At 35.8% G+C, this 13,314-nt stretch overlaps 2 protein-coding genes across 3 annotated transcripts in view; both read right to left on the bottom strand.

Moving 5' to 3' along the window:
* Positions 1 to 13,314, bottom strand: part of LOC135721719 (mast cell protease 2-like) — a 23,871-nt gene extending 10,557 nt beyond the window's left edge. For both annotated transcript variants that reach the window (XM_065244166.1, XM_065244158.2), the window contains exons 1-3: positions 13,212 to 13,314; positions 2,098 to 2,254; positions 3 to 123 (exon numbers count right to left, since the gene is read on the bottom strand). In XM_065244166.1, coding sequence (XP_065100238.1) covers positions 3 to 123; positions 2,098 to 2,254; positions 13,212 to 13,266 — 333 coding nt within the window. In that variant the 5' untranslated portion in view covers positions 13,267 to 13,314. The remainder of the gene's footprint in view (positions 1 to 2; positions 124 to 2,097; positions 2,255 to 13,211) is intronic.
* Positions 8,472 to 9,850, bottom strand: LOC135720947 (granzyme B-like). The gene is made up of 4 exons (XM_065243064.1): positions 9,796 to 9,850; positions 9,429 to 9,573; positions 8,849 to 8,966; positions 8,472 to 8,711 (listed from the first exon to the last, which is right to left on the bottom strand). Exons 1-4 carry the CDS (start codon positions 9,848 to 9,850, stop codon positions 8,472 to 8,474), a joined length of 558 nt encoding a protein of 185 aa, XP_065099136.1.

Genomic DNA, 13,314 nt, shown 5'->3' with positions numbered 1-13,314 from the left:
ACCTTTAATAGCATGATGTCATCACCTGGCTTGTTCACAAAACCTTTATGTGGAAAGGCATCGACCTCTATGCCCTCAGGTAAATCATTTGTGTCATTAACACCTAAATACACCCTGAGGTGACTGAAGAAAAGAAAATAAAGTGTTAAAAATGCCACTATTTCAACCCTACAGAAAAGATTTACACAATTCATTTAACGGTGATTTGGTTGCACCATTCCTATACAGTTGTGGTCATAAGTGCAGAATCTGGAAAATGTTGAAAATGTAAGAATATAAGAGTATATAAAAGAAGATATTAATGCTGGGTTGTTTTTTCTACCCAAACGTGGGGTTGAGCCTTTCTCAGTCTTGGGTAGTCTGGTGTAACCCAATTAGTTGGGTTAATATATGGTTAGTTTTCACAGAATGAATGCACCCCCTCACGTGACACATCACCCCAAATGCTAGGTCAAATGAACTCAGCACTTGGGTAGGTGCCATAGGCCAGGGTTTCCCAAATCTTATCCCAGAGGGCCGAAGCACAGCAGAGTTTAGCTCCAACCCTGATCAAACACACCTGAGCAAGCTTATCAAGGTCTTCATGATCACTAGACAATCACAGGTGGGTAAGTTTGATTAGGGTTGGACCTAAACTCTGTAGTGCTCCGGCCCTTCAGGGTAAGATTTGGGGAACTCTGCCATAGACTTTTAAAAAAGATGGACAACGCAACGTCACTTCCTTCCATTGTAATGAATTGAAGCTAAAAATGTCTGGGCGCTGCCATGTTATGTAAAAACGTCAGTTTGGAGCCAGGGCATGCGCAGAAGGAATCGTCTGTGGAGCCAGAGGTAGAGCTGCGGTATCAAACGCTTCGTTTCTATAGCATCAAAGTACTACATAAATGAAACTTATTACAAAAATGCACAATTGAAGATATCAGTGTGATAACAACTGCCTTAAAGGACCAAAAGCCAAGTTTCAGACAATTTTATTGGACGTGTGTAAATATTTTTATATTTAAAGCTGAATCCTGTTTGTTTGCATGGAGAGGGCAGGGTTTATGACTTGTACTGCAGCCAGCCACCAAGAGGCGATCAAAGAGCCAGCGGCTTCACTTTTCAATATGTATGAGGCACACCCGGTAGGGGCACAGTGCTGTTTGAATTTACTTCAGGTGTGGAGAAGATGCGGTTTTTACACAGACATATTTATGTGGATAAAAAAGGTTTCGCTATGGTAATTAGCCATTAGCTTGTTTGATAAGTTGCGCCCACATGATAAATATGTTGGTTACTCTTTTTGGATGTTCAAAACGCCTCCTTTAGTCAAAATCCGACATTTTCGTCATAAAAATATGACTTACGTGAGGTTTTTACTCCGTAGCCTAAAACCTAAGCAAATAACAAGTTGTAATAAAGGAAGACGAGTGACGTGATTAATGTCATGTAAACACACTGCTTTTTCAGATAAATAAAAATAATTTTTTTAACTGTTGCATAAACTGCTTGAGCAGCTCTCACAATACATTTCTGAACATCTTATTGTGTCCGATAAAGAGTTAAAGTTGCTTATCCTGCTCCTCAATGATGTACTCTGCAAGTCAAATCAACCCCACGGTTAAGTTACATGTGGCGGGCATTTTGGACCATCATCAGGACAGACTCCAGTGAGCACTTTTCAAGAGGATATACGAAAGTTACATTTTTTTCAGTTTTATTCTAAGTTCTTAGATATGTTTGACTGTATTACAGCACATGCAATGTAAATTATTGATATATTATACATATTATATGCAATGTAATCTTATTAATAAAAAAGTAAAGGTGTTGGCATGTGTTTTTAAAGTGGTGTATTTGACATCTGCAATAATAGTTCTTAATATAAAATAAAAACATGATATTTGGGTTGTTTTTAACCCAAAGTTTTTTTTAAGTGTATGAATGCATTATCAATGATATATTAATAATAAAAAATAAAAAATAAGCTCTATATTAAGAATATCTATTAAGAATATATCAAAAATAAGAGAATTTTTGGGTTGATTTCAGTACTTCCCCGAAGAAGTTATTTCACATAACAAATGTTGGTCACTTATAGCATATAATTTTACTCACTTTCTTTTGCAGTGGGCAGCCGTCATCACAAAATCTTCTCTTACCAAAAATCCACCACATGCTGCTTGTGTTTGTGTGTCACGAATGTAGACCATGTATGGGCGGCTGTGTGGAATGGACACCTGACCGCCAACAATAGCATGATCCATGCCGACACCTGAAGAGAGAATGAGAAAACTTCTGGTGATGTTTCTATTTGTGTTAATAAATGAGAATAATATAAAATAAATGTGATAATAAGACCATTTGCATGGGGAAATAAACAGATTCACTGCATTTCCTCCAATTTTAAGAACTTCTTATTAAACTTTTATGAGAAACTGTCTCTCCTGTTATTAGTGTAGTCTGATATGAAGTCATTACCTGGGGAGCAGGAGTGCAGCAGTAGCAGTGTAGTTATAAACCAAAAGATGCTCATTGTAGTCACTCAGTCACGCGATGTGTGAACCACAGTGAAGTCGTCTTCTGTGTTAAATACTGAGCCAAGGGAAGAAAAAAGAAAGAAAATTCACAATACACTGATCATATGTTTATCTTTACATCAGCACTTGAAAGGAAGTGTGCATCATAACCACACTTCAGTAATAAGACCAAAATACAAGCCTGCAAAAAAAAACGTTTTCTCAATATAAAGCTCTTAAATAATGACTCTAGATCAAGCTTTATACTGTATAGATCTGTGTGTAGTTGTCTGTAGCAAGGCATCATCCTATCATGCAGTCACATTATTCTGATTTTCAAAAAAAGTGATATCACTTAAAACTAAAGTTTGACTAAGACTACGAATCTTTATGTATAAATCATGTAAAATTACCTAAAATGTCAAATTAGTTAAGCCTTCACTGTAAATTACTTTATATTATAAAAATGCAGTATATTGCGCTATATCTGCACAATTAAATTATGGCAGCAGCCCACAATCTTGAAATCAACTTATTTTTAGCACATTATTGCATAAAACAAAAATGATAAGCAAGTAAGAAGATACTGATCTCAGTACTGGCATTATTGAGTGATTAACACACGTGATGACTCAAAAACCCTTTGCAAGCACTAACCAGTGGTAACCACAGAAGTCAAAAATATAACAGAAGCTCTTTTAAATCTCAAAGATAAATGAACATTAAACACTAACAAATCTAAAAACATCAAATAACACTAAAATTAAAAAAATACTTTCCAAATGCACTGCTCAGTTTTGTCAACAAAAATCATTCATGTAGTCCCACCACAGAATTATTAAATTAATTTCCTTTTTAAAACAACAACAAACTAAGAAGACTTCATTCTACACACATTTTTAATTAATAATTTAATTATTTTAATTTTGGTACAATCCTCATTTCAATTAACTAAAAGTGTAAAGTTACTCAAGTGCATCTGTACTTTATCAGCGTTTTACTTCACATAGTATTGTGCTTTTACCTCTAAAACAATGGTTCATTTTTTATCCTTTGTCTTTTGGTAAATGAGTGTTCAGTGTAGATACTACAGATCACAAGTGAAATAATTTACCATTGAATGTAACTTATCTCCAAACTGCTAACTTGTCTTCTTCCTGACATGCATGCACAATCACGCACACACATTCTGTTTTTGATTTTTTTGTGGAAACATTCTACACGTAATAGTTTTTATCCCTTCCCCTGACCCAAACCTTAAGCCCAACCCTTACAGAAAATGCTGCTATTTCAAATTTTCAAGAAACATCGTTTAGTTTGATTTATAAGCTTCTTTCCTCACAGGCACCTAAAAATGTCCCCACAAGGTCAACAATTTACCGGTATTCCTATCTTTGTATATCTGTATGGGTGACCCTGGACCACATAACCAGTCAGAAGGGCTATTTTTTGAATTTGAGTTTTATACATCATCTAAAAGTTGAATAAAACCCATTTTATATCTGCTCTATTTATGTCACCTTACCCATTCCTCTGAATTTCTGTGAATGAAAACTTAATTTTGACCCATACAATGTATTGTTTGCTATGGCTACAAATATATTTGTGTCACCTAAGACTTTTGGGGAACACTTACTTAAAGGGGTGTTCATAAGACTGACATGACATCTTCATATTCAAGTCAAGTCAAGTTTATTTATATAGCACAACATTAACACAACCGCAGTTGATCCAAGGTGCTTTACAAAATGTTGCATTAAAAGCGACAGAGATAAAAAGGAAAAAGAAATAATAAAAATAGAAATAAAATGTAAATATATATATATATAATAGCAAAAACAATTAAAACATCACTCAAAAGCAAGGGTGTAGAAATAAGTCTTTAAGTTAGATTTAAAAACACTGAGGGATGGAGAGGCTCTGTAGGTAAAGGGTAAACTGTTCCAAAGTTTACGTGCGGCAACAGTTAAAGCTCTATCTCCTTTGGATTTACAACGAGAGCGAGGAATCGACAGAAGCAGCAGGTTGCCGGATCTTAAAGACCTAGAGGTTGTATATGGTTGGATGAGGTCACAAATGTAGTCAGAAGCTGACTTATGCAGGGCTTATAAACAAAAAGAAGAACCTTAAATCCAACCCTGAATTTGATCGGGAGCCATTGCAATGAGGCAAGAACAGGAGTGATAGGCTCCCTCTTTTTTGTTCCTGTCAACAATCTGGCTGCTGCATTCTGAACCATCTGAAGCTGAGAAAGAGTGCTTTGAGGAAGGCCAACATACAGGGAATTGCAATAGTCTAGCCTAGAAGAGATTAATGCATGAATGACAATTTCAAGATCTTTACGAGAAAGTGTTTTACTTTCACAACAGATCTGAGGTGAAAGAAGCTACTCTTTACAACCATATTTACATGCTTATCAAATTGTAGTAGTGGATCAAAATAGACCCCTAGATTTTTTACATGAGGTTGTCACCAAGGGAGCCTAACCTGCTTGTGACAGTAGGATTAAGTGCAGTTGGGCCTAGCAGAAGCACCTCAGTTTTATCAACGTTTAATTGCAGGAAATTTTTGGCCATCCAGGTTCTTATTTCATCAAAGCATGAAAGTGGAGGTTGTAAAGAGAAGTAAGCTTCAATTTTATTAGGAAGATAGAGTTGTAGGTATAGAGTTGTAGCATAGCAGTGATAGTTAATACTGTATTTCTGAAAAATGGAGCCTAGGGGAAGCATGTAAAGCGAGAACAGTAAGGGGCCGAGAATAGAGCCCTGAGGAACGCCATAAGGGACGGGCGCAGGAGGTGAGGTGAACGAACCAATATTTACTGAAAACAACCTATTTTTTAAATAGGAGGTGAACCACATAATCATGACATGACAAAGTCGTGACAAATGACACGTCATGACATAATCATGACATGACACGTTTCATGAACATGAAGGAGATTTTATGAACGTATATGACAACTGTCATTAAGTGTCATAAGCTAAATTATGTCATTTGTAATGCAAAGATGACATTGTTTGAGATGTCTTTGTTATGACAACTTGACACAAACAAAGACATCATACCTTGTCATACAAACTTGACATTACCAAGACAACATAACTTGTCATAAATCTGTCAAAACATGACATAGCAGATAAATAATCAAAATTAAGAAACCACCTAGCTTTATGAACTAATATTACGATAAATTGTCATGTGGTTGGTTTTGACATTCTCTGTCATGAGGCCATTATACTGTAATTGTGAAAATTAAGCAGTTAAGTAGTTTTATAATGGCGTCATGTATATTTTTCTTGACCTCAACTACAGAGGTTCAAATAAAATTTGTCATTAAAATGTCATCAAGTGTTAACACTCTGTGAAATAGTTTTATAACAGTGTCGTGAATATTCTTCATTTCATATTTTTCCCTCCAGGTGTTAGAGAAATAAAATCAATCACTCAATAATAATAATAATAAAAAATGATCAAATATATGAGAAGTTATGTTGTCTTGGTAATGTCTAGTTGTCATTACAAGTTATGATGTATTGGTTTATGTCAAGTTGTCATAACAAAGATATCTCAAACAATGTCATCTTTGCATTAAAAATTACATAATTGAGTGAATGATACTTAATTACAGTTGTCTTAAATGTGCATAAAATCTCCTTCATGTTTAAGATGTGTCATGTCATGATTATGAAGGTGTCATGTGAGTAATGTGTGTCATGAGATTATGAACTGACGGCAGTGAAAAAAAGATGAGAGCACAGATACAATGGCAACAAACTAGAACTTCAAAATAAGAGTACAAGACATAAGAGCACAGGACATGATTCTGCCACACAATTATTTTAATACAAGATTATATAATATTATACAAGATAACATTATACAAGTTAACAGTTATAACGCAAAACATTTATGTAGAGAGAAATCGACCTCTATACCAGCAGGTAAATGGTCTGTATCATTAACACCGAAATACACCATGAGGTGACTGAAGCAAAAAAAAAGTAAAACAAATGACACTATTTCAACCTTACAGAAAAGATTCACACAATTAGTACTTTGGTTGCACTGTTAATACAAAATACATTATTACTCGAAAAATAATGTATTGTTTTCAGGTTCGGTCAAATAAGTTTTTTTCTAGGTTATTTAAACAAACAATTACATTTAGTCATTTAACAGACATTTTTAACCAAAGCGACTTACAAATGAGGTAAATAAAAGAAGCGATCAAAACATAAGTGCACTGAACTGTCTCATCAAGCCCTGCAAAACAGTATACAAAGCTAAGTTGTTTTTTTTTAAGAACAGAAGAGAAAAAGATATCGAATTCTGTACAAGTGAGTCAGGTTTGTGTTTTTTAACAGATTCTTAAAGATGGCTGCAGAATCAGCAGATTTTTTCACAACAGATGTGGAACAGAACCAGAGAAGATATGTGGTAGTTTTTTTTTCCTTTTTTGGGATAGCACCACAAGACGTGTGTGGAATGGACTTCTCACTATTACCAACACGACACCTTAGGAGATATTTTGAAGCCAAAACCTCTGCTGAAAACTGTTTGCATGGTGAAAAACAGATTCACTTTATTTCCTCCTATTCAACTTATTATTAAACTTAAACGGTTATGAGAAACTGTCTGCACAAATTGTTAACATCTCTCTCACATCATCTGTATAATAAAAAACATTTTTATTTTTCAGTCGGAAATGCTGAACATGCTGCTAGTTTGGAGGTGGAATCTAAAATTCCATGTACAAAGTCTCGACTGACTTTCCCATTGTAAAGATACTGGTATGTGCTCTGTGCTTTTATATTTGCGTATTGAAGACCCATCACATCTGATCAACAACACAAAATTATTGAATATATCTTCATATTTTAAGCCACTTCTTAATTTCATCCTCACGCTGGTTCATACATGGCAGGTGTAGTAAATATTAACTGTTTAAATCATGTTTTATGCTCCCACTACACTGTTTTTTACCGGCTGGCAATTGAAACGGAAGTCTCGCACCGGAAAGGAAGTACATCACATCACTTACTTCCGCGTTTGAGAAAAAGGTGGATAGGTAGAAACTAATGAGGGAAACAGGTGACAATGATTAAACCATAAAGACAAACAAGGGAGCGGGGTAAAAGTGACAAGACACGGGAAATACGAGGTTCAATATAACCAATACTGAGACCATGCATTTCGCACACGAAACATGGTACTGTCAGAACCTTAATTCGTTTTTAAAACTGTCATATTTATTAAAAAAGCAACAATATGTGTTAAGTTTATAATAGTAATGTAGAATATTGTAATGTAGGCATTCATAGTGTTATAACAGTCTACGTTTTACAATTTCTAAGCCAAAATTTAATTTTATTCTGTTCATTAAAAATATGGCCGCTGTTCTCCTTCCCTTTGTGTTTTAACCTGAACTTCAAAATAAGAGTACAAAACACATGACATAAGAGACACAGGACATGTTCATGACACACCATTATTGAATCCTTTTAATCAATAAACTTTCACTACAATATAACAGTTGTGGCCTCCTGTAAAGATTATTTGTAATACAAATAAACAATGTAGGTTGTAGCTGCAGAAAGTAATGATTTGATCTGGCTTATGGACTGGTCATTTTACAATCATACACACTCTAATATCAGATATTTTAAATGCATCCAGCTTTGACTTCCATAGTTTGTGTATATTCAGCATTTCATGAATCCATGGAAGGTAGTGAGAGATTTTAGTAGACATTGTAAGGTAACTTGTAAACTCATTCGTAATGTAGTAATGTAGCATGACTACGTAATGTAGTAATGTAGTAAATGCCTTGTGGGACATTTCCACAAATTAGTGGACCGCCAGAATCTCCCTGTGAGTGAAATTGTGGTTGAGTTAGTCATAAATATACCATTAAAATATAATAACAATACAATCATTAAATGTTTATTTAACAGAATAAGTGAAATCTTATTAAATAAATACCCGTGCTGGCCCGGCTTCTTCCTGAGTGCATAAAGTGTGAGGTGTGGTACAATTTTCAGAGTCTAAAAGAGTCAAGTTCACTTCTCTCAGGACGCTTGATAGAGACTTCTTTTTGCATTCCTGCCGGCCCCAACCAATGACCATGCAGTTGCTTGAGATATTCTCTCTATTTGTTTCTGGCAGGTCAATGATATTCACAGTCTTGTTCAGAGTTACTGGAGTTTTCAGCTGAATGGGGAGACATGCAATGTTTTTGCTTAAGTAGATGCCTCATACAAATGTTAATAATGTTATAAATTGCATATAAAATGCACAATAAAATTGATTAGTTGCTGCTAAAATAAACTCTATGGACAAAGACAAACCTTTAATAGCATGATGTCATCACCTGGCGTTTTGTTCACAAAATGTGGAAAGGCATCAACCTCTATACCCTCAGGTAAATAAATTGTGTTATTAACACCCAAATACACCATGAGGTGACTAAAGCAAACAAAATAAACTAAATGTTAAAAGATTGCCACTATTTCCACCCTCCAGAAAAATGTTTCACAATTATTTTGGCAATATGTTGGTTGCACTGTATATGTACAAAAATACTTTACTTGACACTTTATTATACTCAAAAAATGTTGTTGTTTCAAGGTTGGGTCAAATATGGATTTTTATTATTTTAAACCAACAGTTGGGTTTGCTCATATGTTACCCAACTATGAGCTGAAATAATCCAGCATTTTTAGAGTATAAGTGTATGATAGTTTAATCATAATCAGTAGTCAATAAATGGTTATTACATGTGAAAATGCATTTTAATTTTATTATACAAATAGAAACATCATAATTTTAAGTTTTGCAATTAAGCTTTTAGAGTTACAGCGAATTATCAACACACAGATTTTTTTGTTTTGATGTCAAAGGTCACTTTTATCATATCATTTTACTTACCTATAGCAGTGGGCAACCGTCAACACAAAATCTTCTCTTATCAAAAATCCACCACATGCTTCTGAAGGTGTTTGTGGGTCACGAATGTAGACCATGTATGGGCGGCTGTGTGGAATGGACTCCTTACCGTTAACAACATCGACACCTAAGAGAATTTTTTTTTTTTTCAGACAAAACCTTTGCTGTTGTCTCCATTTACATTAACACTTTCACATTAAATGTGAGACCGTTTGCATGGGGAAAGACAGATTTACTGTATTTCCTCCCATTGTAAGAACTTATTAATGTGAGTGGTTTTATGAAACTATTTAAACGGTTATGAGAAACTGTCTATTGTTATTAGTGTAGTCTGATATGAAGTCATTACCTGGGGTGCAGAAGTTCAGCAGTAGCAGTGTAGTTATAAACCAAAAGATGCTCATTGTAGTCACTGTTCAGTCCAGCGATGTGTGAAGCACAGTGAAGTCGTCTTCTGATTTAAATACTGAGCCAAGGGACTCAGACCAGGAAGATGAAGCTAGAAATTAAACCATGCACTGAATCCAGATCAAATTATTTAATTTAACATCTTTAAAAAGTGCTGATCTTCAGCGTTTGCTGATTTATCGAGGTAACCACACTTCGGTGATAAGACCAAACATACATGCTTATGTCAGCAATGTCCAATCTGTCTCCTGCAGACCACTGACCAACATTAATCTGATCCAAACATATCTTCCAGTAATGTTTAATCTCACAGATCTTTATTAACTGATTCAGTTGTGTTTGATTAGGATTGAAGTTCTTGTTTTTCTGTGCTTATGTGACTGCAGTGGAGTGAAATGATGCTGAAATAAGATAAATCAAAATCTGATGAGATGTGCCATTTGCGTCATTTGTCTTTAAAGGGCAGCTCTGTGGAGAACCATAGAAATATTCTGCCTTTTTTGTGCTGTTTTTAAACAGGTTTTTTAGGGGCGGTATTATCCCCTTCTGACATCAAAAACTAAAAAAAAGTTATGTGAAACTGAACCTCTTCATCATGCTGACATGCTTTTATGCATTGACGCTGCTTAATGGCCTTGATGGTGAGGTGTGTATTTGCTGATAGCATTAAATCAATCCAATTCTATTAGGTCAAAACTACATTTACATGCTGAATGTTTGTAAGTTTAGTCCTGAATATGAATCATGTATGGTCAGCAGTGTGAAATGGCAACCTTACGTCATCAACTTCATGATCCATGCCGACACCTGAAGACAAAGCACGTTGCTTTGGTAATAAGAATCTGTAAGTTCTGCCTGTGTGTGTGTGTGCGTGTGTGTGTGTGTGTGTGTGTGTGTGTGTGTGTGTGTGTGTGTGTGTACCTGGTAATTATCACGCTGTTGGGACCAGTTGTCCCCACAAAGATAGGAATACCGGTATTTTTCTGACCTTGTGGGGACATTTTGAGGTCCCCATGAGGAAACAAGCTTATACATCAAACAGAATGATGTTTATTAAAAATGTGAAGTAGCAGAAAGTTTTCTGTGATGGTTTTGGTTAGGGTTTGGGGAAGGGAATAGAATATACAGTTTGTATGGTATAAAAACCCTTACGTCTATGGAAGGTCCCCACAAAACACACACACACACACACACCACATACACACCGTATGTACTGTATGTGTGAGCCTGGACCACAAATGCAGTCATAGAGGCCTTTTTTTAGATGATGAAAATGATTTTTTCAATTATTTTCCCTTGTAACATAACACCTACCTAAATTATGCCAACTCAACAATAGAAAATGCATGCAGCCCTTTTACTGTCAGCGACGACAAATAAAGAGCACTCGGCAGAGTCGGCACAGGGTGACACCCATTTTGCAATATAATAGTTTGTCACAATAATTACACTTATTGGAACAACATCCCAATGTGTAATATGCATGAAAGCTCAAATAAAAACAACAAACCGTTCTCAAACTGATACGTGTGGTTTCTAAGTGTGTTGCTAAGGGCGCAGTGATAAATATAACCGCTGAGTGAAGCGGTCATAGCCGTGTTTTATCATGAATAAAGCACAGCTATTGTCCAATCAGAATCAATGATTGGAACTAACTGTTTTATGAATATTTACTTGGCAATACAATCATAAAAAAATGAAGGCGGTAAATCAACATCCTGCGCTAATGAGCCACGTAAAATCCGCCACAGGCCTATAGCAATTTCAACCAGAATGCATAAACAGAAATACAGAGATGTCCAGTTATTTCTAAAAAACAGAAAATGAGAAAATTATGTTCTTTGCACTTAAGCCAATATCTTTGCCATATCGTTTTTGTACATTCTGCCACACACTTCATCCTTAGAGGTCAGAATTTGTTAAGTCGTAAGGAAAAATCTTGAGTGTGATTGCGTCAGAATTATTTTGGCATATACTTACTTGTGACGTGTGCGAGAGCTCATAGCACTCCAAACGTCAGAATTCACATTGTGTACACCCAGCTTAACAACCATGACAACAAACAGGCAGTGGTGGAGTATGTCCACAGCAACAAACAAGGGAAACAGAGATACTTTAATTAGGGAGATAACAACCTTCGGTATTCAACCATTGGATAAACCGCAAGGGTCAACTTGGCTAGTGTGATCAGTGATGTCTGTTGTGGGCATTCATAGTGTTATATCAGTCTACGTTTTAAAATTTCTAGCCAAAATTTAAGGTTACATTTAATTTTGTTCATTAAAAATATGGCCTCTGGTCTGCTTTCCTGTGTATAGCAGCATTACTGTCACGACACGCACACACAAAAAGGTAACATCCAAGTGCAGTTTAATGCAGGGTAATCCATAATGCTATTCAGCCAGGCAAAGGGTCAAATATCCCAGGGGCTGTTACACCTGGTGTTAAGATGTGTTTTCGTCATTCGGATCACAAGTGGATGAGAGAGACACATCACGTTTACACTTATCTGTCTCTTTTTGTCCATTTTCGACCGCTTCTCTCCAGATTACTGAGGGGATGGTCTGTGGACGAGTCCCTCTCCTGTCATTTAATATTGAGCAGGAGTAATGACGGGTTTAAATGGACTCAAACTAATATTATGTCAGAGTCCAATGCTTATGTTTTAAGTAAACATGTTACATGTCCGTGTATATGTAAGAGCTTTCTCTAATATTGCTGAAATAAAATCGCGCAACTTTCACACGCTTGTAAAATGAAACGAAAGACACGCAGATCAGCGGCGTTAATTTTATCAGTGAAAGGCTAAAAATAGGGCTGTCACCGTGTGTTTGTGCTAGAGGTCAGAGAAGATGAAAAACATTTATCTCAGTACCTCAGATTATATTAATGGGCGGAGAGACGGCGTGTGGCTGTTCGAACAAATTAAACCACATGCGTGTTAACACTAACAAGTGTTATGCATATAGTTAGTCAAGGAACTATAAAGCTTCAAGTTTACAACATAGACTGTATAGATGTAAACGAATATGCTGAATTACCTGTGGAGAAGATAGAAAGTAGGCAACTTCTGTGTCCCTTGAGCTCCATCTTGGAAAACTAACTCCAATATTGACTTTGGTCTTGTTGTATTTCCTGTCTCGTTGTCGTTTTAAATCTCCTCTTTTTTAGACAAACTTTGCTGATGTCTCCATTTACGTTAACACATCCACATTTAATGTGAGACCGTTTGCATGGGGAACGACAGATTTCTGTATTTCCTCCCATTGTAAGAACTTATTATTGTGAGTGGTTTATGAAACTATGTAATGAGAAACTGTCTGCTGTTATTAGTGTAGTCTGATATGAAGTCATTACCTGGGGTGCAGGAGTGCAGCAGTAGCAGTGTAGTTATAAACCAAAAGATGCTCATTGTAGACACTGTTCAGTCCAGCAATGTGTGAAGCAGAGTGAAGTCATC

The sequence above is a fragment of the Paramisgurnus dabryanus genome, chromosome 24, assembly GCF_030506205.2.
Source record: "Paramisgurnus dabryanus chromosome 24, PD_genome_1.1, whole genome shotgun sequence".
Classification (NCBI taxonomy): Eukaryota; Metazoa; Chordata; class Actinopteri; order Cypriniformes; family Cobitidae; genus Paramisgurnus; species Paramisgurnus dabryanus.
The sequence above is the reverse complement of the archived record's forward strand: the minus strand, read 5'-3'. Positions and strand labels throughout refer to the sequence as shown.